The sequence below is a fragment of the Carassius carassius genome, chromosome 8 (assembly GCF_963082965.1).
Source record: "Carassius carassius chromosome 8, fCarCar2.1, whole genome shotgun sequence".
Classification (NCBI taxonomy): Eukaryota; Metazoa; Chordata; class Actinopteri; order Cypriniformes; family Cyprinidae; genus Carassius; species Carassius carassius.
The window spans coordinates 26085080-26112731 of NC_081762.1; the positions used below are offsets into that span (position 1 = coordinate 26085080).

The following is a 27652-nucleotide window of genomic DNA, read 5'->3' on the forward strand; positions in this document are numbered from 1 at the left end:
TCACTTTACATACCCTTTAATTATTAAACAAACATATGGAATAATTTAAAACAGTTGTTTTAAAATGTAATTGATATTTTAATATTCGGCATCACTACTCCAGTCTTCAGAATCACATGATCCTTTAGAAATCATTATAATAGGCCAATTCGCTGCTTAAAAAAATATTTTTTATTATCTTGATGTGTAAACTGTGGTACACTAACCATTTGAAAAAGAAAAAAGGATGCATTCAGTTGAAAGTTACAGTACAGGCATTTGTAATGCTTCAAAAAATGTTACAAGTTTCCACAAAAATATCAAGTAGCAAACACTTTTCAACATTGATAATAATAAGAACCATTATTATTAATTGAGAACCTATAATAACTGTTAATATTGGAGCAGTATATTAGACTGATTTCTGAAGGATCATGTGACACTGAAGACTGGAGAAATGATGCTGAAAATTCAGCTTTGATCACAAGAATCAATTACAGTTTAAAATATATGACAATAGAAAGCAGTTATTTAATATTGCAATAAAATGTAATGAATAAATGCAGTCTTAGTGAACAAAAGAGAGTTCTGTCAAAAACATGAACAATCCTAAATTATTCCAGACTTTTGAACTGTAGTGTAGGTGACATATGACAAGTTTCCAGTCCAGACAGTCAGTGAGTGCACACAATCCACAAAAATGTGTTAATGCTAATTATTGACTGATGGAGGACTTGGGACCGAGATAAATGTGTGTGTGTCTGTGTGAGTGTCTGAGGGTGAAAGGAGCTGACGGCTGCTGAGGTGGAAAATCTACAGTGACTCAATTAGTCTGGGTGCTTTTCCTGCTCAACATGAGCTTCCCACAGAACTATGTGTGTGATATTGACACACTCCTTACACTCTAACAGTTTATCTGTGGTTGGATTCCAGCGGTGAAGTGTCTTTGGGGTCAGAGGTCACTGTCACTGGGCTTTAGAGAATTGTTAGGTTCCAATTCATCGTACACTGGAACTATCAAATGTACTGTATGTCACAATACAGAAGAAAAGATCTGTTGCTTCTGGCATTAAATCGCAACTTTGAGGCTGGTAGCGTTAGCTAATATAACGTGCACTGGCATAGTTAGCACACTCAAAAGTATGTACGGTACATTCCCATAAGAAAGAAGTATATACAGCACCTGTAGTTCAAACTGTAGTCAAAGCAGCTAGTGTCTGGAGACAGTTTGATCTCGTCTCTGGCTTTACTTCTAAACACATTTATACAACATATACTTTATCACTGCTATGGTGCAATAAACATCTTCATCGAGATCTTTATTGTCCTTTTTCTTACATTTATTATCATACCTGATTTCTGTTTAATAGCAGTTAATGAAGGAGCTGTTAAGATTTATAGAGTTTCTAGAATATTTCATTGTTCATATCTTGTCATCTTTAGGCCATATACTAAATAGTTGCCAAGCAATGTGTGTTTATCAGCAATTTACAATGGAATACGATGCAAATCATTCAGTCATACCCTTGTGAAAAAGAAGTCTTAATTGAACTGATTGTGCACTTGTAGTTTACTTTAAATCTTAAAAGCATTTTTTTTTTTAAAAACTGTACTTGCAGATAATAATATTAATTAAATAAAAGATAGCGTAAAAAAAAGATAGAGACACTTCCACCACTATGTAAAACACACAAGTAGACTTTTAAAAAAGTGCACATCATAACAATGCCTAATTAAAATGTTACTTTAAAAAGTTTTGCATTTATTTCAATTTGCTGACTAAAATACTAGAGCACATGTAAAGCACTTTATTAATTTGAACTGTATTGTGTTTTTAATATTACATTTAAAGTCAATTTATTTCAAATCGCAACTTCCTTTAAAAATGTATAATTGAAATTACGTTGAGGTATATTTAAGATTTAGTACTCTTGGTACAATCGGCAGTACAATTTAACCTTATTTCAAAAATCAATAGAAATAATTTTGAAATTACATAAAAAGATGTACTTAAGTGGGTCAAAAAAAACCTAAAGTTCAGCTAATTCCATTCGGTATAAACTAAAACTAATATATTTTAATTGCAATAAAGTGTATAAAAACATTACGTGCAGTTTTCACGTATATTATTTTTAAGCTGCAGTCCGTACGGTTTGTTTTTTGTTTGTGTTAAAAATGATCAGAGCAAAAATGATCTCTTTTCCTCAGTTGGTCAAATAACTCTAATTGCAGGTTTCAAACTGAGATGGCGACAAAGAGGCTAAACTTACGGACTGCAGCATTATAGCATTATTTCCGTAATAAGTACTAATTAAAAAAATTTATTATACTGTAGTGTACTTTTACACAAGGGTAATGTAGAGTTAGAACTGTTTAACACACATTACTCCCATTAACAATCTGCTGTGTCATTAGTTGAACTGTTTTAGCACAAAAACACTATGTCTTAATATGGCACTCATGTCGTAAGATGCTGAAAAAACAACAGTGACTAAAGACATCTTTCTACTGCATGTGTAAGTGGACTAACAATTGAAAAATAGCGCAGATGGAACACAAGAATGTGCCCTGTGTTAGCTGAGGAGAGCATCTGTGGCCAATTTTCCATAATGTATGATCAGTCTTTACTGTATTATCCTATAGGGAACTTTGGGAGGTGGATATATCCTGACTGACGGTGTGGTGCAGAGACAAACAAAAAGAATCAAAGCATCGGGTCTGTCTGTGGGGTGCAATTGGAGTGAATTGAAAAGCACTGTCACTGTGTTCTGTCTGTCTGCTGTGCGCAAACAAAAAACACTCATATCCTGATCCGTGCAGCCTGCGGAGAGCAAGAGGATTTGTGTGCTTTAGAAAGAATAACCCCAAAATATAAGACAATATTAAACACACAGAACACAAGGGAAGCTAAAACCAACTAATCAAATCAAATCATCGTCTCTTTTGCATTTGCAGTCTCTTAAGTGCAGGGAGAGGTTCAGAAAAATATTGTGAGATGATAACACATTTCAAGATGTCTGCCTGTTGTTTGTCAGTCCGGTGGAGTCGGCCCTTAAATATTTTGTGCTCCCTCCATCTGGCAGTTGTGTACAGAGTGTGTTCATGTGTTTGGGGAAGGAAGTGAGTGTGTCGATGGTGAAGTGCACACTACCACCCTCTCTCTCTCTCTCTCTGCAGCAAACCCCAAAACAGTCAGAGACACCGCATCAGCAACAGGAGGGACGGCAGACTGCAGATACTTGAGTCTGCCTCGAAACCTCCGCTTTTGGTTTAGCATGTGACTGTTTGGAAGTTATCTAATCTCACATGGGACGAATGAAACGGAACTCTTTCACAGAATAAATAAAGTTTCTAAAGAGAAAATGGAACGTCATAGTCATCGGTTCATGAGATGAAGGAAGAGAGGGAGTGTATTTTCTGTGTAAGAAATAAGAACGTTCCTGCAGCTGTCAGCTGATCTTTGGGTGTGGTCTGTCTGATATCTCCTATCAGCACTTATTCGGATGAGATCAGTCTTCTAAATGATGTTTGCTATAGTGATCCGGACAGGATTAGCATCTCTGTAGCTGCTGCAAAGGCGGAAGTGTCATATGCTCTGAATGCATTTATATGTGATGTACTGCATAATTGACACACTTTCTACCCAAAGATCATTTATTAGTGTTTTCTCTGAAAAATTCCTGTCGGTTAAAAAAAATGTATTTGCATCTATCCATCCATGGAAAAAGAAAGACACATCAGTTCACAATGTGCTGGATAAAAATCTCAATTGTTTTCATTCTGTTCTCTTTTCTTCTGTCTCACTCTTTAGTGCAGAAGTAATGAGAGTCAAGGAGATGTGTCCTGATCTGAGGTCACAATCATGTGGCAGAAGCTCTAAAGGTTGCTAAAAGCCAGGCGAGACAGTCAGTAAGGACAAACCTGGGCGTATGTTTCCCCTGAAGGATTGCGTGTGGCTTTTTTACAAATGGTTTTAGTTACCATGAGTGTCCTGTGAGGAGTGCGAAAAAGCGGGAGAAAGCTGCAGATGCTTAGACTACTCTCTAAGAAAATTCTGTAAAAACAGGTGTTAATATGAAGGAATTTGTTGTCCACAGGTGTTTTACCATATTTTGCATCATGCATTATATCGTGTTGTGTTTTAGGGCTGAAGGAAAGGTCTATAAACTTAACGGATAATGTCCTTGCAGAATATTTTAATTTAAATGTTTGTATATATATATATATATATATATATATATATTTCTTATAGTGTATAGCCTACATGTCTGTAAGTGACTCAAGAGTTCAGGCCTGTGGTTTGCCCTCCGTTTTCCCCCCTCTTCCCTTGTAGGAAGTTGTGTAATGTTTTGTCTGGTTCTGAGTGTTTGGGTTTTTCTCTGGGATGGGCAAAGGAAAACATGTACAGTACAAGCTAAAAATACATATGTCACTTACAAAGTTAGCAGGACTGTGCACCATTCAGAGTTTAACTGAGAATACCTTTTTTTTTTAATTGAATGGTTTAAATTTAATCTTAAGTAGAATTAAAATGGAAAGCAATTCCAATTAAAAATTTTAAACAGAAAAGGAAAGTTTGTCAAGATAAACTTGAATGTTGACTAAAAGGCTTATCTGAAAATGTAAAAGAATAAAATGGATGGATGAATGGATGAATGCATCGATGGATAGATAGATACATATGTAGATTTATTGATGGATGGATAGATACATGAAGAGTTGGATGGATATGTGGGTAAGTCATTGACGGATAGATGGATGGATAAAGGATGTGTGAATGAAAAGATGGATGGATGGATGAATGAATGGACCGATGGATGGATGGATTGACAGACGGACACATGGATGGATGGAAGAAAGGATTGATGCATGGGTAGATGGATGGATGGAGGGACAAATGGGTGAATGGATTGACAGATGAATAAATGAACGGACAGATAGAATGATGAATAGATGAACAGATGCATGAATGTACGAATGGACGGACGGATGGATGGATACATAGACAATGATTGCTGGATGAATGGATGGAAAAATGGACCGATGGATAGACGAATGGATGGATGGATGGATTGACAGACTGACACATGGATGGATGGTAGAAACGATTTATAAAAGGATGAATGGAAGAAAGGATGGATGGATGGACGGACGGAGGGACAGATGGATAAATGGATCAGCAAATGAATGAATGAATGAACAGATGGATGGATACATAGGCAATGATTGCTGGATGGATGTATGGACAAATGGACAGATGAATGTATGGATTGATGAAGAGATGAATGAATAAATGGATGGATGAATAAAAGAATGGATGGATGGACGGACGGACAGATGTATGGATGGATACATAGGCAATGACTGCTAGATTGATGGACCAGTGGGCAGATGGATGAACGGATGGATGGATTGACCGATGGACACATGGATGGATGGAAGAAAGAATGGATAAAAGGATGCATGGATACATGGGTAGACGGATGGATGAACAGAGGGACAGTTGGATGAATGGATCAATGCATGAATGAATGAACAGACAGATGGATGGATACATAGGCAATGATTGCTGGATAGATGGATGGACAAATAGACAAATGGATAGATGAATGGATGGATTGATGAAGAGATGGATGAATAAATTTTAGGACAAATACATTTTTTTCTTGTTCAAGTAAAGCATAAAAGGCAATTCTAAATATTTTGTCCAGTGCAGATGTTAATTTTATGCAGGAATATGCAGGATAATTAAACACATAATTGCAGGAACAGTTCAAGCAGCTACTGTAATACATCTGACCAGGATTTTGGGATCTGTCTCTCTAGAGATCAATATGGCCGAGAACATGTTAACATTTATTGTTGTAATTAAGACCTAATGAATTTAATTGTTGATCATTTGGCCTTCAATGAATAATGTAACATTTAAGACATTTTAAGACTTTAAACTCCAAGAAAACTTAAAAATAAACTTTTAATGAGTTTATTTTCCACAAAGTTTAACCCTTAAATGCATGAATGTTGCACCAATCATTACATATAACCTATAACAGATAGATCTCTAACTACTGCAATAGTGTAAAACTCTCCTGATATGTTAATAACAATTATAAAGGAATTAAATAAAGCATTTTCTGTTACCTTTATAAACTTGGAAGGGTTCAATTTGAGCAGATGATTTTACAACCAATGTCATTGTCAGAGCGCACTTCCCCAGTCTACATTCAGCATCTGGCTCATATTCACGATCTCAAACATATTCTCAAAACTATCGTTTTCCACGTCTTCAAAAACAACATTTTGATTGCTATTCACAGCATCCACCATCCAAAGACTGACACTTATATTTCATTGCACATTACAGTAATTGCTCTGCAGTAAAACCATTCAAGTCAGTTCAGTTTTTGCAGATATTTTATTTTATGCCTATGGTGGTAATTATGAGTGAAACATCAAGTCGTCATTTTCTATGAAGGTGAATTGCATTTAATGAGTCATCAGATATTTAATTATTCTTGTGCAGGAAAAATATACTTAAACTATTACATAGGCCTACCTCTGGTCGCCAGTGACCCTATAAAATTTTTAATTTTAATTTTAAAATAAAAATCAGAAAACAGACATTCTTTTATAATTTTTTATTATCTGTTCTTTAAGAGAGAATAAACATTGAAAAATGTTTCACTGACTATACAGTATATTATTAAAATATTTTACATTTGAAATATTTAACATTCAATCATTCCTGCTGTCATGGAGAAATCCAGCGACATGACAAAGAAAGTTAATCCTGATTGGTCTTCATGTTTGCATTCGAAGTGCTGATTGGCTCACAGATAGAACCTTGTAGAACCAAGTTAGAGTTCGACTTTGTTGATAGAACCTTTTTGTTTCCTAAAAAAAAAAAAAAAAAAAACATCACACAATGTAAATAAATTCACAAAATAAGAATTTATTTTTAAAAAATCCTTTTTTTTTTTTTGAATATCCTCTTAAATACAAAGTAAACTGATTGTGGAAGTAAACTGGATTTTGAATGCCATTTGAGGTTGACGGTTACCACCTAGCGCCACTCATATTTTCCTCATAACATGTAAAAAGTCTTGTTTCTCTTTTTTATTCCTTCCATTCTTGAATTAAAGACTCCCCAGAGCTATAGTTTAGGATTGGTCTGTAAAATGAATAAAATGAGGTGCTGTGGAGCTCTAATTGGAAACAGAGCTCAATAACAAAAGTCCAAGTTCAAGAGCAGCTACTCAAACTGAAATTGTGGAAAATGTGTTAAAGGTAAAAGTGTGTGTGTGTGTGTGTGTGTGTGTGAGAGAGAGAGAGAGAGAGAGGTTCAGTCTAGAGTGAGAAGTCAATAGTCTGAGTCTGTAAGACTGGTTAATGAATACCGCCCCCTCAGGGTGATCCCTTCATGTAAACACTTCATCACAGCGGCAGCGAGAGACTGCATATCTCCCAGGGGCACGGCCGCTCGCCGCCCATGACTTTACAGCCTATCAATATCTCCCAACCTCAGGTAAAACACACACACTTGCAGGCTTGATGCAAACCGACTAGAACCTGCATTTGTATTGGTTTGTTTCAGTCTGATTTATTCCTGTGTGTTTGGCCGTTCTTCCTTTCTACTCTTTAGTAGCTCATTTTGGGTTATTACCATAGCTGATAGTCTAGTTAGAGAGAGAGAGGACTAATGAGGATTACATTAGTCAAAGTTGACTGCAGCTACTCTAATCAATACTGTTGCCTATTAATGTTACTTCCCTTGGTGTGTGCTTTGTGTTTTGAGCTATAGTTTGGGTACAAAGTTGTCTTAGCTAAATCTGACAAGCCGTTTCTTTCTCTCTTTTTTTTTCTCAAAAAATTTCATAAATAAATAAATAAACAAGCAAATAAATAAATAAATAGTAGCCAGGTAAACTATATACTCGTTTCACTACTGTTGTTGCCAAAGTTTTGAAAATGGCCTCACAAACACAGTAAAACATCAAATTGTTATGTACAGTGTTTATTAATTAACATTTTAACTTAAAATCTAATTATAAAAATAATACATAATTTATGTTCGAATTTTAGAATTAATCAATACATGCAATTTTACTGTAAAATATTCTACTAATAAAATTGTCAATGTCAGAATTGACCTATATCACAGTAAAATATATTTATTTATAAATGTATTTTTTCTTAGTAAAAACTCATCTTATAATTTTTGGTGACAATGTTGATGATAATCTTTCTACATACTTTTATTATATATGATAATATTTTGAGTTTAGTTAAAGAACAGGTAATTATTTAGTGTCGTAGATTTGTACTGTGGATGTGAAGTTTTTTTGTTTTATGTTTTTTACCTGAAGTTCATTGTACTGTTTAATTTACAGTAAGAAATCAGCAGCTGTGGCTACCAGAAAATCACTGTAAAAATACTGAGACAAGGTTTCAGGTATTAAAGGATTGCACATTGGCCTATATTTCATAATAAAAAAATGCAGTTATAATGTGTGTATACCATTATTTTATAATGACATAAGACCAAGCTATTTTAAATACAATAAATAAATAGGAAAGTATTTTATAGTAAAATTTTGTGTGTGTATGTATATATATATATATATATATATATATAAGTGTGTGTGTGTATGTGTGATGTTAAACCATTTACAGTTTAAGTTAACTTACAGTTAACCAATTAACAATTTTTTTTACTGTAGCATTTTAACAATGTTCTTTTTTTAACAGCACGTTAGATAATGAAATATACGGTAATAAACTGTATACAGCACTAAAATGACGTCCTATAATGCCTGAAAAATTCTTCCCAATAACTGAAAAAAAACATGTACCTACAGTTTTAACTGTCAATTTAACATGAGTTTATCTCTTGAGTGACATGATTAAAATCAGTTTAAATAAAAAATGTCAATGAAATGTTCTCTCTATTGTATCTGTTCAAGTGTGTGTGTTTGTAATACATTAGTCTGAAGTTCCTTTCTGTTTCCATAAATATACGCCAGGTTTACTTGTTTGGCTAGACTATGAAGCCTGTGCCATGTGATTTAGTATAAACTATTCCAGTTTTCCTTTCATTTTCCTTGAAGTTACTGTCATGTGTTGTGTTGGCTAAGGCATTTCTATTGCTCATACTTAGGTGTTTGCACAATTATAAACTTTTGACATGCAATCCATTGCGCTTTGGACATTAATGACACCATAAATCATGTATCTGATTAGCAGACTTATTTTTCTCGGGGTGACAAGTCAAGCAAAATAGTATGAAGTTTTTCTAGGTTTTATAGTAATGTCACCCAGTAACATTTCTTTTTTTAAAATTCAGAGGTTGTCATAAACTCTTTATCTGTCTGACCTTACCGTGACCGTCTCGTACAGGGAAAGCTCGTCTCACCGCAGATTGTCTAATCGGACAACTCTGCCTGGAACACGTCAAACCATCTGTAAGAGGTCAAAGGTGAAAGTAGGCCACAAACACAGGTCACTCTTCCCATTGAGGCACAGCAGTGGTGCCATGAGCTGAGAGGCCGCCAGAGGGCGCTAAAGCAAAAAATGCATCTCTTTCAGTTTCAGACATAACAAGGCCAATTTTAGCTCTCCAGTCTGACAAACAGTTCTTAAAAACGACAACAGTTAAATGGCCTAAAACGTTTCATCTTAGTAAACACGACTGAATTAGGCCTCATGTCCTTTGCTTTTGAGACATAAACATTTCTTTGTTTTGTCTTTTCACACAGATAGTGTGTGTTTCCTTATTTGATTTAGAGTTAGAACACTGGCCAGTTGTTTTAGGGCATCACAAAAACATGTCTGGGTCACATTTTACATCAAAGCCTAAATTAACAATAATAATAATAATAATAATAAAAAAAACTAAAATACAAATCTTTAGAATTTTTGCATTACTCATTATCCTCAGTACTGATTATTATGTACTGTAATATATTTTTAAAAATTCAAATATAGTGGCAGTAAAAGAAATACTTTGATGATGTATAAATAACAGCATTGCTATTGTTAACTAAAACTATTCTAAATAATTATCATTATTTGTAATAAAGCTAAATAAAAAAGAAAATATTAGAAAAATGAAGTTGAAGTACAAAAATGAATAAAATATAAAAATAAAAGCTAATTAAACATATGAATAAATACTACAATAACACTGATTAACAGTTTAATTTAAATAATATTAAATAAAATATTATTAATAATAATAATCATTTTAACATTACAGAAATTAGAATTTGAGTCAAGTACCCAAATGCTTAAATTGTCATGAATATAATGTCACAAAAATATGAATTACAAATTAATAGTTGTAAAACTGGCTTTTTAAATAAAAGATAATTCTTGATTTTAGAATTAAATATGTGCTTGGCCCCAAAATATAACAAACTTAAAATATTAAATCATTTTAAACTTAAGATTTTCAAGCTAAATATAAATTTTCAGAATAAGTTTTCAGTCATATTCCAGTTGTCAAACATTACTACAATTGTAGTTTCTCTGGAGGAGAACTGCTGCATCCAAAAAGCACCGTGACATCAGTGAAGTGATTGGTTGTCATAAAAGCTCTATAATCATATTTTGCAGATGACACTTGGTGTGATATTTTGTAATGCAGTGCCATTAAATTCACAAATTAAGTGCAGCTTAAGTTTCCAAATACTTTTGGGGGTGCACTGCATTTCACAAACTCAGTTTACTTTACTTTGCCCACTCAGCCGGACATTCCCCACACCAAACCACCCCGGATATATTTATAGACCGCAGACAGTTTGGGAAAGAAGGGGGGTGTCTGACACATCTGCTGAATATCTGCTAGACTGTGGGGTCAGCCCAAGGTTAAAGCCTCTTCAATGCCTGTCTTGATTGGTCGTGGCTGGCACTAATGAGTGTGTGTGTGTAATTCTACCCGCCTCTAACACACACACACACAGTCCCATTGAGGGTAGAGCAACCTCTCTCTCTCTCTCTCTCTCTCCACCGTCATTGTCAGCGCCAGTCTCCCTCCCACCGCTCCTGTCTGTCTGTCTGGAGCTGCTCCCCTCTCGGAGGAAGAGGGAGGCGCAGGAGGAGGTGGGCTGTGAGCCTGAGACCGTCACAGAAAGCCATTCTCCTGAATGAAAGCGAGAGGAAAAGACCGTCAAGATGCTGGGAACGTATTTACCGTAGTCTAGCAGCAGAAAATGCGTCGAAGAGTCGCGAGAATGGCATGAGACTCTGCTGTGGAAGTGTTCCTTAGTTTATGTGAGGGCCGCGGCCGGCGGCTCTCCCCCCCACCCCGTCCCGTCACTTCCCCGAGCCCCCATGCGAAACATCACGGTCCCGGACAGCAGCTCCAGCAACAACAACAACGCCAACTCCAATGACACATGCTCCTGCAACTGCACCCTATCCCAGCCACAGGGAATGGATATATGTGAGTAGGGCGGGTTTTTCTCAGCCGTTTTTGAATGCGGAGGGAATGGAACGCTTCTCCCAAAACTGTTACATTTGGACGAATTTCGAACGCGGAGCGAGTAAAAAAGGAATGCTTTTAAATGTGTGATGTTCACCGTATACTCGACTCAGCCTGGTGACAACATAACCGTTTGAGATTCAGTCATTTAGTTCGGTCTGCACTCGAAAACGTATCAAATGTAAATGTAACACTTCCGAATCCGTTATTATGGCACCAAGCGGTGCGAATATGTCAAACGCGAACGTATTAAAGATTCGTCTGAATGTGAATGTCATTCTCGGGTCCAATTATTGCAGTATGTGACTGTTATTAGTAATTATCTCACTTGCACACCCATCGAATTTGGTTGTGGCGTAATCACCTATTCGTCCAGCGCCCCCAGAATAAGACGTGTTTGTCAGTAACGAATTCTTGATGAGTCTGTTGTATTATAAACCGTTGGACCAATTCAATATATTAAAACAAATGAGTGTTGCTGATGACTCGGGTGTCTGGGAGTGTTTGGCATTGGAACACAACTCAATGCATCAGTTGAATATTGCTGGTGTTGCTGTGGGGGCTGCGCACAATATGGCAAGCCGATTTAACATTTATTCCTTAAAACTAACTAGTGTCTGTTTTATGTTACAAATGTTTTTTTCTTCTTCTTCTTTTCTTAATTACTAGCAGCTGATGCAGTAGTTATTAGTATCCTTTCGATAGTTATTTATTAGCTACTAGCACCAATTTAGGAGATTTAAGATTTTAAAGAAGCTAGTTGCATTTCGTAATTCATTGTGTACTGTTGCTTTTTTACTTGTCTTTTGTAGTTTGATTGGCCAGGATGGCTATTTTACAGTTCAGTTGAAATTTTATTTGATCTCATATTATTCAATTTAAAGTGTGGTTCATTTGGCTTTGCACTGGTGTTTAATAAATAAGCACTAATATCTATTTAATTCACATCAGGATAAATGGTAGTGATACTAGTAATTAGAGCCCGACCGATATATCGTCCGGCCGATATTATCGGCCGATATAAGCTAATTGCATTTAAATCGGCATCGGCATTTATAACGGCCGATGAAACATGAGAAACAGAGTCTCATGCTTCACTCATGTTATGAGTGTTGCATAGTGTGCCCACCAGAGGGAGCTCTGCAGCTCCAGAGTTAACAACAGCGCCAGAAGTCCACTACAGAAGCGATCAACTGTTTTGACGGTGAGTCTGTCGTTCGTCATGTGAAATGATTGTAGATTTAGTTCATACCCTGTATATAAAAACTGTGTGGTAGTTCTAGCTAAAGGTCCTATCATTATTACTTCTAAATATTCTGTAACATCACTTACAGCCGCTAATGCATTGCTATATTAGATTAGCCACAAAGCTAATACCATGTTTATCAGTGGAAGAGCGCGAACGTTAATAGGAGGTCAAACTATAACGTTAGCGTTTAACTTATACTTATTCTATTGCGGTGTGTTTCCCACATAATGACCGCGTAATTGGGCCTTTCACACAGGACGCGGTATGCACGGCGCTTGCCGCTGGGCTCAGCGTTGCCCTTCAGATACAACGCGATTTGCACTGCGCTATGGCATAGGCGGAGTTTTAAAAACGTTTAGCGGGAGCTCTTTCATAGTCTGTTCCTCCTCCTATCGGTCAGCAGCAAACATGTATCTGTCCCGTTGTAAGAAGCGAGCGATAGCGCTAGTCCTGCTGATGAGAATTAAGAGAGAAGCAAGGAAGAAGAGGCTACCCTCAGGTCCAGAGAACAATTTGGTGAATTCAGGCTGGTTACGTTACTCTAACGCTAATAGCTTCCTTTTTAGCAGGCCCCTTAAATGCTTGCTATTAACTTGTTTGAAGGTGGTTCTTCTCAAAATTGACAGCGGTGTGTTCATGACACTAACGTTAACCATTCAACTTCGAATTGATTTCGTAATCTTCCGGTAATAGTAGGCAAGACGATGTTTTGATTCAGACTGCACAAAGAGAAGAGGAGAAGATATACGGGTCTGTTGTGAATGTGTCTGTGAGAGCAAATATAGTGTAGTTACAGTAACTACAGTAGGTGCGTCAGAAATGATTAAACCAGAGGGGACATGTAAATAAATGTGAGCTGAACAAGCGCTTTTTTTTTTTTTTACATATTGTTTCAAAGCAGCTTTACAGACATAACAGGGCAATGTTGAAATAATATTGTTAAATATAAGTAGGTAATACCTATTGCTTGACAAATAAAAAAATATATATATATTTCTCATTTTTGCCTATGTAGGAGATCCCAGTTTATTATTATTATAATTCTAATGATGACATGAGTAATGATACATGGTGATATTATTAATACACATGCTTATTCTTTCTCCGTCTCTCTTTCTGCCTACAGATGGCTGAAAAAGGTGAATGCTGTAGCAGCAAAGTGTGGGACTACTTCTGCAAATACTTTAACTTTAGTATTATAATTTATTTACAGTACACACACAGACTGTTAAAACCAGCTTCAACTGGAAGAAAGTAAAAGTGTTAAATGTTTAAAACCAGACTGTTTTTTGATCATTAAAAAATATATACTTTTGATGTGCAATTGTTTAGTCATTGAGACTGTAATCTAAGGCTTTTTTTTTAACATAGTCCATTCTGGAAAATGGTTTATACAGCCCACATACATAGAACAGGCAAATATTTTGCTATTGAATGTTGTGTAAATGCAGTTTATAGGAAATGGGTCTAATATCCAGATTATTTTTAAAATCAAAATATCGGCTTATAAATCGGCTCTTTTTGAGTTAATATCGGCATCGGCATCGGCCCCCAAAAATCCATATCGGTCGGGCTCTACTAGTAAATATTTTTACAGATACTTAGCATTGTTGGAATAAGTATTGATATATAATGAATAGTCACTATTAAAAGAAGTCACTTGGTAATAATGTAAAAATAGTTTTAAGTACAAATGTTAAACCAGCTTGCCATAGTGCACACATTCTTTAACTCTATTCCTTCTGCATGGTTCCCAGACAAACACACCTTTCGTTGTTCAGATGTGTTTATTCTCACCATTAATGTAGTTAATGATCAATCACATTTTTCATCAGCATTTATACTAAACATATGAATTGCATGTAGTTAATGTGATATTACTTTGTGGATCAGTTTGCAATTGGCACTTCTTGTTGTAATCATAACATGAAAACTGCGGGGTAAAGTGTGTAGATCTCAAAGATGTGTGTACGTCCGCTGGCGTTATTGCTGGGAATTGGTTCACTGCAGTCTGGAGTGGGCAGCCAGTCAGTCAACCCTTCCCCCTCTTCAGCCCAGACTATCTTACTCAGACTCTGGGCTGTCTGAATCCACAGAGGACAAAAGGGCCTGTCATAATTAGTACTCACACTGGCTATTTCTGCTGCAAATGGGATGAATTATTAAAAGTAAACCTTCATATAAAAGAATCGTCCCTCTTCTCAAAGCCCCCTGGTAGACGGCACTGATGTCTTGACCCAGAAACTTTTCATTTGCTCATGAACTTGAATTGATTTCTGTTCTGTAAGATGTATGATGCATATGCGGTGTCCTTGGGCTAGTGAGGACTGCATAAGAAAGAATCAGGGGAAATGGCAAAAGGTTTTTTGTGTCTTGCAAAAAATTTAGATTAGAAAAATTAGATGGGTTGATGGATAGATGAATCTCATGAAAACAATTGACTTTTCACACTGAAAAAAAAAAGTGATATTACTTTTTGAATAAAGAATTTAAAGCACCATTAAGAATTTTCCATTCTTTATGTCGGCCAGTTGAAATGTAGCATTATTTTATGATAATCCCACATACATTTTTAAAACCCCAAATACTTTAGAGTTATAAAAAAACATTAATGTACATTTATAACACTATACTTTTTGTTCTATTACTTTGGCATTAACTTACAGAAAAGTAGTTAACACTGTGAATGTTTCTAATGCAGCTGCTGAGGGAATTTGTGCAAATTTGACTTCTTTCTCTCTTCTATTATTATTCTATATTTTTTTCCTCATTTGCAAAGTCATAAAAACACTGTCATGGATCCTTAGCTATACTGAAGCAAATGTGAACACAAAAATTACATAATATATATAAATGTACCCAACTATGACAACATCTGCTTCTGAGAAATGTGCAACACTGGAAAATTACCAACATTTTTTAAAAATCTACATTAATTAAAGACTGTTTGTTATTTGCATTTTTGATTAAAATGTCACAATGCAAACAAATTCAGTTGTTCTAAAATCTAATTTATTTTCTTTAAACAAAATACAATTATTTCATGCTTTCAATTTGAAGAAATATGACCTATTACTCATTATTGACAGTTTTCAATACATTCATTTTTTTGTTATTTGTTAGGATTAATTTTCCCTACCCATGCTTGGTGGGTGGTTTTGGCACATTGTGTGTTCCTTGTTCCTGAATGCTAAAGCATACCAATCCTATACTATATATATGTGTGTGGGTACGTGAGGGTGAGAGTGTATTTGTGGGTTTCCGTGTCTGTGCTGTGGTGTTCGGGACGGGCCGTTGTGCAGACAGTGGAATGCCTGGTGACTTGGCACTCAGATTCTACTGCAGTGCTGTCTGCATTCAGGGCTGGAAAACTGGGGGAGCCAGTGACACAGCAGACACACACCAAATCTAAAAAAGGACACTCCTTTCAGGGCTCAGCATTCAAAACTTGTCTGTATTATCAGTGGCGTATTAGCTTTAGCATTCATGCATGTGTATGTTATTGGATTCTAGGACTTTCCTTCCCTCTCGTCTTTTCCAGGTCTGGCCTCGAATTAGCTTTTGTTCTGTCTGCTGTTTTAGGCACAGTCTGCGTCTGAGGTTTTGCGAGCGAAAGGCTGCTTATCTTATCTGACAAAGGCCCTACACCATACGGCTATTTCCAGTGAAAACAGAACCCGGCTATTAATAGAGCACCGTGTGGAAAGGCACTGTTGCATTGCTAGTTGTGCAGCACGGCAAAAGAAATGCACGATCATTGTGTCTGTCTTTCTTTCTAGCTCGCAAATGGCTGCACACACAGGGTAAGTGTAATCCATTTCCAGTGGGGCAGCGGCCAAAGTCGAGCACCAGAATGGAGAAACAGGATATTGGACTGGCATTTGGCTTACTAGTGCATCGCAGCTCGTATGTAACGAATACGCAGGGGACAAAAACACCATCCTTGTCAATATCTGATCTCTGCATCAATTTGGCACCTTTTTTATTTTCCACTGGTGGGCCAAAGCTTGGCCCAGGCCGGAGGGTGAGGCTTGAGACGGGACACAAGAGTCGAGTGTTTATTGTCAGAGGCCGGAGGTTCTGTCTGTGTTGTTAACTATTTATGACAGATGCTGCCTTTAGAAACATGGTAGTAAAAGTTGAGCGTGGGAGGCTGTTGTGTTTTTAAACTTAATGTAACAGGTTTTGAAATGTCATTAAAGGTGATACAGTCAGCTTGGGTTATTAAAGTTATATCTTGGCATTGAAGTTGCTTTTAGTGCAAATTTTTGCATTAATAGCCATATTTGGCCAATACCACTTGTTTTTGTTATTATTGATAACCGGTATCTTGGCTGTTTCATCTCTAATGTTTTAGTTTTTTTAGATTTACACTGAAAAAAATTGGTGTACAAACAGTTCACACTCAGAAATTGCTAGTAAATTTCACAAATAGTTACAAAGAAATGGTAAGCAACACATTAACATTTTAACATACTCCAGTAATTTTCATTTCATTTCATCTGCAATTATTTATTTCTATTGTAAAAGTGTAGATTTAAATATTATTTATTACCAAAATGAACAAAATCATGTTTACTACAATCAAGAATGCTAGTGAATTAAAGTATTGTAATATAGTGTAAAAAAATAATAATAATAAATGCTTAACACTTTATAACGTATGTATCTACGTACCAATTTCAAATACCAGATTTGTTCAGTATACTTTTAAACTTTATTAATATAGTTTTCCTTGTAAGTGATAATAGTACATTGGTTGATATTATATATTTTTTAATATACAATTTTCTTTTCATGAAAGCTCTAATTTATTTATATACTATTTTATTTTCATTCATTATTACTCCCTCCGAGCTCGCGACTAAGTGAAGTTGTGGAGCATGTGTGGTAGTGGTTCACATTGTGTGTGCAAGTGTTTGTGAGCAGAGCAGTTGTGTGTGAACACATAGGAGGGATCAGTAATTGCCTTGTTATAGAGGTGTCAGTCAAACGACCCTGTGGGCTTTAGTGCTCTGTCCAATACAATATGCACGCTCAGTTCTGCTCTTCTTCTCCAGTGTGGCTCCGGGGTGGACTCAAGGTCATACCCCTGCCCCAGTAACCCCGGGCAGGGCCATCAAAACTGGACTTTACAGGCCCAGCCCGGCCATAACAGCGCTCCATCCAATAACCTAATGCACGAGTGGTGTGTGTGCGTCTGTGAGCAAGTGTGATGAGGTCACACCGGAGGTCAGCTGTCAACCCCTCCTGCTAATCTTTGTATGGCCTGCTCTCGCTTCGAGGAGGGTGTGTGTGTGTGTGTTTGTGTGTTTGTCTGTGTTCTCAGTGTCATGTCAAAAGCGTTTTAAGGCACACATGGGGTGGGTTGTCCCGCTGAGGGGTAACTAGATTCATCTTTTACAACAGTACTAAAATGAAATGCACTAAAATGCACCATTCCATTTACATCAGATCATTAAACCTAGCGAAGATCCATTCCACCAAGATAACAACGCTGTGCTAATGAAATGTGTCTCTTGGACTGCAAGTGAAAAACGTCTGTCTTTGTGACTGGCAGGAAGCTACTTTGAAACAGTAGCTTTCCAAACTATAAGCTGCATATAATTATAAATAGTTCGAAGAACTACTGACAAGCTACTTTATACTACAAGCTACTAACAAAAAAAGGTCACTACACTGTGAAAAAAAAAATATTCAAGTACATTTTACAAGAAAGTATATTTCAGTCGTTAAAATGTCATGGTTTATTCATGTTCATATACTTGCTGTTCTTTGTAAAAAAAAATTTAATTGACTAATTCTGAGTGAAATTGCACACCTTTTTTTTCTTTGTAAATTGAAGCTTTCTTTTCAACAGTGCAACTATATAACATAATAATGTATAATTTAACCAGAACCAAATTTGTCTGCCACACAACAGGCTTTTTAAATCTCAGTTGGGGCGCTAACAGTATTAAACTTCATTACACTAAGTAGATAAATAAAAAGAAAACTAAATTGCCCTCTAATTTGAATAACTATTATTTAACTAAATACTTAATTAAAAAAGAAGACCTAAATCTGTGAATTGTTTTTTTTTATACTGATTTATTCACATGAACCACTTGAACAAATGATTCACTACTTTTGATACAGCTACACAAGACTTATACATTTCAATACAATCTCTAGGAGCTCTTTTTTTTTTTCTTTCACAAATATGTGGCTAATTCATATGAATTTGTATGATCTTGTTCATTTGTTTTCCTGTGATCTGTTTGCACTCAACCAAAGGCAGTAGATCTTCATGTTTACGGTTTTCTAAAAGACAATCATACAAATTAATACGAAGTCAACGAAGAAATATAAATGGAAAAGTGTATGAAAACAGATGAGCTACTGTCAACTCACTTAAAAATTTGCCATTTCAACAAACAAATTATTCATGTATATTTAACAAGAAGTTCAATTTCACTCTTTTTATGTTTAATTCTTGCAGTTTCTTTGTAAATATTTATGAAGTTTGTGAAATTTGCTAGAAATGTACAAAAACTCATTTTTTCAGTGTAGTTAAGTTAGCATCACTATATTAGTTGCTCTCTGGTGACTGGAGAGGCTCAAAGTCAGCCTCTGTTAGATCGGGTCGTTTCACCACGGTGTTCTGGGTGTCTTTGGGGTGTCACCCTCCGCTCCTGCCAGCGATGAGCTTTGCCCTCTGACAGCAGCAGTCAGCCAGCCTTGACATTGGCCATGGTCCCCTCCTTCGTGTCTGCCCCCCACCACCCTCTGGGACTCCCAGCGGGCCCCGGAGACTGGGCTCAGAGGAGATTGGTAGTCATGCTGGAGGTTTGCGGGGAGGGAGGTAGTGTTTTGTACGGGTTTGTATGTGGACAGACCCATGTATGTATTCATGCTGTCTGATGGGGGGGGGGGGGGGGGCTGATAATGCATAGGGTTTAAGGGTGTGTTTGGCTTTTGTGTAACCAGAGGACCAGACTTGTGTCTGATGTCAGCCCTTTTTATTTGGAGGTCGTTTCCTTTAGGCACAACACAGTGGCAGTTGTGTGTTTAGTATTTTTTTTATTTACTTGAGTCGCTGGGTTATATTTGTAGCAATAGCCAACAATACATTGTATGGGTCAAAAATTATTCTTTTTTGCCAAAAATCATTGGGATATATTTTGTACATTTCCTTTTGTAAATATATTAAAATGTAATTTTTTTGTAGTAATATGCATTGCTAAGACTAACTTTAAAGGTGATTTTCTCAATATCTTGATTTTTTTGCACCCTCAGATTCCAGATCTTCAAATAGTTTTATCTCAGCCAAATATTGTCCCAACAAACCATACATCAATGGAAAGCTTATTTTTTCAACTTTCAGATGATGTATAAATATCAATTTCGAAAAATGTATCCTCAGGAATAGTTTTGTGATCCAAAGTCACATATTATAGTGATTAATAAATGTACAGTGCATAAAAACACAGTTTCCGGCTACTGGATTTTCAATATCCAATATAATATCAAGCGAGTTATTAGAAATTAAAAATGGGTTCCTATTTTAAACTATATTTTCTCAGACATCACTAAAAATACAATACTGTTAAAAATTTTAAGTTGGTAAATCCTGAAAAAATGCAATCATGGATTCAACAGCAAATTATTAAGCAGCACGACTGTTTTCAGCATTGATAATAATACTTGATGAAAACAATTGTTAAAAAAAAAAGAAAAGAAAAAAGCTAATCAGTATATTAGATTGATTTCTGAAGGATCATGTGACACTGAAGACTGAAGTAATGATGCTGAAAATTCTGCTTTGATCACAAATAAATACATTTTAAAATATATTCACATAGAAAACGATCATTTTAAATTATAATATTATCTCACATTACTATTTTTACAGCATTTTTGACAAAAAAAATGCAGCCTTGGTGTGCAACTTTTAAAAGCTAGTGTATATGTTAAGTTTATTTCATTTTAATTCAATTTAATTCGATGCACATGCACAGGATTTTTTGTGTGTGTATGTGTGTGGTTAGCTTTATAGCCCTTAATTGTCTGAATGCAAAAACATAACATACAAGAAAACTACGTTTATAGAAGATAAACATAGGTTTAATGCAGACATAGACACTGGATTTAAAAAAACCCTGCGTGTGGTTTTCAGAGCAGTCGTGGCAGAACGTAGACCTATCTAAAGCAGTGTCGCTGTTTAGCTTTTACCCAGGAATGTAAGTGATTTGTGCGCATAACACACACAGCGTCTGGACTCCCTTCCGCTGGCTTTTTTTGTTGTTGTAAAATGGTGCATTGGTGCTCAGGGCAAAAGAGACAGCCGAGCAGACAGCAGACGCAACAGAATCAGATGAGACGTGATGTTATCAGACCCTCTCATCAGGCATGCATGCCCTGGGTCCTGCTCCCAGACAGCAGCCCTCCTACCCCCTGCTCTCAGGGTTGAAAGGTCAGAAGGTCTCTGCCGTAACCCTTAGCTTCTCATTCATGGTGCTCGTCCTCGTAGAGTGCAGGCTGCCAGATTTAAATATAAAAACTCTGTTCTGCATTGCCAATTACTAGAACAGAACCTGCTAAAACATGAAGGATTATTTAATCATTTGAATATTTTAGGTCGAGTCTATATTTCACAGCATACAATGATGCTTGGATTTGTGGATTAAATTTTTTCGCGCTGTGATTGTTTCACAGTAAGAAATCGATTTGCTAAATCTTAATAAAAATAAATAACAGGCATATTTTTTAACTTTTTTTTTTTTACTAAATGAATTTAAGGAAGAATTATTATTAATATGCCCCAATATAACAATACACTGTAATAAATAGCTGTATTTAGTAATGTATATGTTTTTTTTTTTACATGATGTATGTAACACCAGGGGCATTATTTTTGAGGGATTGTAAAGCTAGGTTTTGGAAATGTAATTGAGGAAGTAAAACATGCATTTAAGTCATTGTAATATTATAATATATAATATATACATTTTATTGAAACTTTTTAGGGCTATAGGAAACAGATTTGTTATATATAAACAGGGTTCAAAACTTTACTGCCAATTTAATGTAGGTTAAAATTTAACATTGTTTATTCCTCCAAAACTTGTGATGACATGCATTCAAAATATTTCTCACATTTAGCCACCAAAATGAAAATATGAGTAACAAATTCACTGTCTGTCTTCATATTGTTATGACTGGTGCAGTTTTGCTGAGAAAGTGAGGCTGGTTTATGATGCAAGTGTCCTGTGCCGTTTGTTGAAAACACAGCTAAATTGTTTCAAAGACAAAAAATATATTATTATTAAAAATAATGCAGAATACATGGTAGTTTCATGGTAGGATTTATTAATGGCCATTAAATGTTCTCTGTTAACCTACAGTTAGCAGGTCAAGAAGTACATTTTGATTTCTGGATATAAATATGAGTATTTTCCCTGTCCCAGCATGCAGCACAACTCTTTTTACAAACTATCCAGCACATGGCTTGTAAAGTGCAATTATGGAATCACATAACATTTCCACACTGGGCCATAAGTGAACAACCAGACAATTAATGTGTTGTTTTTACCTGTCAATATCATTTATCCGTATGTTAGTTCAGCCGAAATTGAAAATTAGCCCATAAATTGCTCACCTTGAAGTCATCTTAAGTGTATATGACTTTCTTCTTTCATAAGAATCCAGTCATTGTTATTTAAAAAATTGTCTTTGAGCTTTCAATCAGTTTTATTTATTTATTTACCTTTATTTAACCAGGAAGTCTCATTTAGATTAAAATCTTTTTTACAGGAGAGACCTGGCCAATGCACTTCATGTTGTCAATAACAATGAATGGAATACATTTTCTTTTTCTTTGCATTTTTATATAATTATGGTACAATTTTATCCTATCGATATGATAAACAAGTTCGGTCAAAAGTAATCGAAAGTAGTCTGATTACATTACCTAAAAATTTTCACATAATGAATTATATTACTAACTATAATTTTTTTTCATGTAATTTGGAATCGGTAATGAACTGCAATTTGTAAGTAATCTGTCCAGCTCTTTCCTTAAGTCATGACAGTTCACAATATAGCACAAGCCTGAGTGTTTTATTGCTTATAGTTATTACTCTTATATGTAAATTCATGTTGAGGTGTTTTTACACTGACATGTAAACTAAGTTTGATGTTGATGTAAGTTTGGTTGGCATCTTTGGGAGAAGTGCACTGTGCGTATATAGATAGAGTCATACAGATAATAGTTGTTACCATAAGGGGTATTTTAGCACAACTGGAACACTGTATTGACCAATCAGCCTCCGAGACCAGATCTGTCCATTCTGTGATCAAGAAGGACATTTCTAGCATGTTTTATTCTGTCAGACTTTTTTTGCTTCCAGTTCTTTTTTGGTCCCATTCGTCAACCACTCATTGTCTCTGTGTGTACGGCAGTGTCAGCTGCGTAGGAGATGATGCACTGGAGGTAGTTTGTTCCTCAGGGAGCACGTGGAGGCCGAAGGGGTTGTTTGTGTGTTAATCTAGTGAGTCAGTGTTCAGATAGGATGGGCTCCTACCTTCACATCTCGTATTACAGCAGTCAGTGAAATCACATGCTGAACCCTGTAGTAATCATCATGTTGTTGACTTGATGTTCACAGTTATTCTCCGAGTCTCCCAGCTCTATGTTAAGAAGACATTATCCTGCCAGAACTAAAGCTATCAAGCCTTACCGTTCTTTCTTTACTTTTCCAAAGAGATAATGGAAATGAGCACAGAGGGAAACAATAGAGTTTGTCTGGGGTTTGGCATCGTGACACATACAGTACATGTTTGAGAGATATTTGCATTGTGTCACTTGCAAGAAACACAGATCTCCTGACCTCTCTCCAATCATTTATGTTGTTTGGATCATGCAGAGCACATAAACAAAATGGAGGAAAATTGTACTTTTAAAATGAGGGTAACTATGGCAAATTAATCTTTTGATCCAAAAATTAAGCATTGGCTCGCTGATACCAGTGCAGTACAAAATACACAGCCAGTTAAATATCTTTCTGTTGTTTCTGGTTTTGTTCCCTCCTCTGAGGCATGTTAACCAAATTTAAAGTCTAAATTAAATTAAAATTGACCCTTTCTTAATAGATGTTCCTGGTATTGTTTTGTATTTTGTCAGTGTATGTTAATGCAAAAACAAATGTTAATCTTTCATCAAATTGCTCTGCCACAAATTGACAGCCGTTTTCATCTGACGTCACCTAGGTTTTTTGGGCTGTTAGTTAATATTAACCATTTAAGGCTTTCATATTTTGGGGCTACTCTTGTATGCAATGCAACCTTTTTCTAAAATGCCGGTTACCATTAATGTAAGAAACCACAACATGGTCTGATTTAATTCTAGTATTGAATGCCCACTTATCACAATCCAATCAATTCTCTTCCTACTTGTTTTTTTCATGATTGAATATTTAGGATGTATCATGGAAGTACACTTCCAATATTTCAATGCAAAGATCTAAAAACCCTGCATTCACAGAGATTTGGAACAGACCCTTGCTCATCTGCAATTTTATAATAGGTGATAAAAATCTTTTCATCCCTTCCGGATTTGGGTTGAGATGAGTTGGTCTAAGCAGAGTGTGTAATATCCCAGCATGCCTCAGTGTGAGGTCCCCACATGCCTGCTCTCAAGACTTCCCTGTGGACCGAGACCACGAATTTGGAATAGCCTCACCATGGAATAACATTGATTATGAGGGTGAAAATATGATTATGAGGATGAAAGCTTGTCCTAACTTTAAGTGTATGTTAGTATAGACACGTGTACCAGGAATCAAATTCCCAGAGGACGATGTATATTGTACGCAGCATGTGTCCGTTGTCGGCACAAACGCTGTTGCGTTGTGGAGTGCTTGAAGAGCTCTGTCATGCCGTCAGAACTACAGAAGGAACATCATGTACCAAACACTATTTGATGAAGAACTAAACCAAGGGCTGGGTCCTGTTTCAAGGGGATATGACTCAATCCGCCTGGGCGAACGTAGTGAGAGGTGGAGGAGGAAGAGAAGGGGTGTCAAATGGAAGAAGAGGAGAAGAGGGGTGTAAAACAATATTTGTGGTGAGTCGGTGTCATCGGTGGGATGAGATGAGCTGTAGTTTGGGGGTGGGAATAAGGGGACTCTGTAGCAGGTGGCGTCTGGGCCCAGGCAGAGCTTATCTTGTAAGTCTTACCAGGAGGTTAAATAATTAAAGAAAAGTGGGTGTTATGGCATGGGGAGTCTAGACGTGTCTGGCGCCCGTATGGGGCATCTCTTTAATACGAGTGCTTTATCTCAGATTAGAAAGCGAGGTCAGAGGCTTGCACCCTGCTTAGGTGACAGTGCCGCTTTGCCAGCGAGGCACAGACGAATAGCTCCTGCCACTGGCACGATTAAACGTGCCCCCGTTCTCCGTTGCACTTCCTGTTATCTGTGGCGCTCTGAAAGGCCATGCATTACATAGCAGCAATCATTTTTACTCAGCGATTGAATGCGGTGTTCCTCAAGTTCGTAGATTTGGCCCATCTATGTTTTTTTGGGTGACCTTTTGAGTTGTTCTCTGATCTCATTTGTTCCATGAGACTCAGTTTATTGAAGTGTCCTCACTTTCTCTCTTTCCTTTCCTCTGTCTACCACATACTCTCAGTCTCTCTCGCACTTTTGTGTTTTTTCATACACCTTGTGTGTGAATGGAAAATGTCTGTCACACCAGAAAAGGGCTGCTCTGGTGAAAGACTTCAAAAGCTCACCCTCCTTTTTCTCTCAGTTTCCCCAAAACAGAAGAACGAGAAAATTCCACAATGCTTAGGTGCCTCCTTCTGTCTTTTCTGAATAGAATAAGTCCTACACAATTGTAAAATCTTGCAAATATTTACTGAAATAGCAGTACCTCCATCTAGCGACCTTCTGCAGACATTTTTTTTCTGCCTTTCATTATTTTGCCCCTTCCACAGCCTCTCATAAAGTGACTCATAGCATGTTGCTAGGGAATGTTCCAGAAAGGGGCATTTACTGCTGCAGTGAGACGTGGTTCAGTCTTTCCATATGATTGTGTTTCTGGGTGAAACCTGCCATCTCACAAGTTTCTGTCCCACATGGGCGTCTGGCTTGTGCCCTTGCCTTTTGTCTGGCATTCTGACAGAATAACTCAGATAACACAGGAGGAGGGGGCAATGCGTCCCCTCTCAAGTTCCCATAATGCCTTTGTTGTCTGGTGCACGCAGTGACGTGGGTGAATGGATGGTTAACTAGATTAAGGCTTGTGCTTGATGAAACAGTGTTATTATGACTGGATATGTCCATCTCTGTTTTTTCTGCAGTCATGAAGGCAAACATGGGTGGCTGTATGTTCAGCTGAAGGTTTTTGCATGGAATCTAATGCTCACTTTTAGTGTCATTTGTACTATGGTTGCACAGTGCACTGATACTTCAGAACTATCGCGATTCTCGGAAATTAAAAATGTCACAGTTCCTAAATTTGTTACTATCAATACTTCAAAGAATGACCGCATTCCAGATTTGTAAGAGACGTATTTCATGTTGGTGTGTGCAACGGATGCTTCCAGTGCCTCCCTATGGACGTCTGCGTTTTTTCTCCATGAATGTCATTGCTTTAATAAATTTTTTATATTTTGATATTTCATATTTTGTTCAAATGTTTTATATATCTGCTGTTAATATTGTCACGGGACGAGCAAACGACAGACACAATGGGTGTGGCGTCAGGCCTCGGAGAGCCTTTTATTAACAGAAAATAAAAAAAGAGGGAATAAAAGTGTCCAAAGGGGGAGAGTGTCCAAAACAAACAGGGATACAGTCCTCATCGTGCTGCGGGGTTCGTGTAGGTGGGTCAGTGTTCAAGAAGGAAGGGTCCAGGTAAGGGGCGGAGTCTGGCATTCCAGCGGCTTCATCCCTCTCACTGGCCGTGGCGCTTGATGGGGATAGATGGCCTGGCATCCTGGCCAGATGGCCGTATAAATGGGTGTGGTTCTCGTCCGGACCATCAGTCTGGCAGCTCACGTCTCTGGTGGCGTGGGAATCCCTCAACACACCCTTCCTGGACCCACGAGCACACCAGGGTGCATGCACGGGGAAGAGACGGGTCTCCCGAGGAGAGGAGCGTTGGGCTTTTAAACAGCGGCGGTGATGAGGCTCCATTTCCTTCAGGTGTGCCCCATCACACACCGCCAGCCCTGGCTCATCCAGCGCCCCTCCTCTTTCACACACCCACTCCTGTCGGGAGCCTGGTGAAGGGCGGCAATTTAGGACAGGGTGCCAATGATAATTAGGTGGAGGTAGCTGACTCGTCACAATATGTTCATTTATTAGTGTGTTATATGATTAGAATGTTGTCCCGGTTTTAAAATAAAGCACAGCAATGATATTTGAGAGTGTGTTTTCCCTTTTCAGAGAAAGTATCGAAGTCGCAATTCTTGATTTGGTATCGTCATCAAAAAAATAATTTTGGTATACTGACAACACTAATTTGTACACCTTGCAGCATGAGCTGGCCCAAACTAGAGAGGACGCAAGGAAACTTTCAATGTTTTTCTCTCGTCCTCGCTGTCTTGCCATGCCGATGAAGTCACTTGGAAATTAGTCGTTCACTGCACACATGCTCTTTCCCTTGGAAACCTGTTGTGTAATGTGTGCTTTGGTATGAATTCAAAGCCCATTCTAAGAAGTTTCCCTCACTGCTGTGAGTTCAACTGTTGGATCTCTCATGACATGATCTCCACGTACTGTGCCCGACTCCATGAGATGAGTACTGTACCCGAGAGACATTTGGAGACGGAGCACAGATGGCTGGCAGTGAGCAGCAGTCCCCATTCTCCAGCCTCTCTCCCCCTCCTCCACCCGCTCCGTTTCTTTCCTCCCAGATCGTGAGAGCACAGCTGTTTTCCTTCTGTTATGAAA

At 37.1% G+C, this 27652-nt stretch overlaps 1 protein-coding gene across 2 annotated transcripts in view; it reads left to right on the forward strand.

Moving 5' to 3' along the window:
- Nucleotides 1–27652, forward strand: part of LOC132145651 (low-density lipoprotein receptor class A domain-containing protein 4-like) — an 81136-nt gene that overhangs the window by 45888 nt on the left and 7596 nt on the right. The window contains exon 1 of one of the 2 annotated variants that reach the window (XM_059556816.1): nt 10967–11422. The exons of the other annotated variant lie outside the window; for it this stretch is intronic. Within the exon in view, the coding sequence (XP_059412799.1) occupies nt 11311–11422 (112 nt within the window). The 5' untranslated portion in view covers nt 10967–11310. Of the gene's footprint in view, nt 1–10966; nt 11423–27652 lie in introns of those variants that run through there. 2 annotated transcript variants of the gene reach the window in all.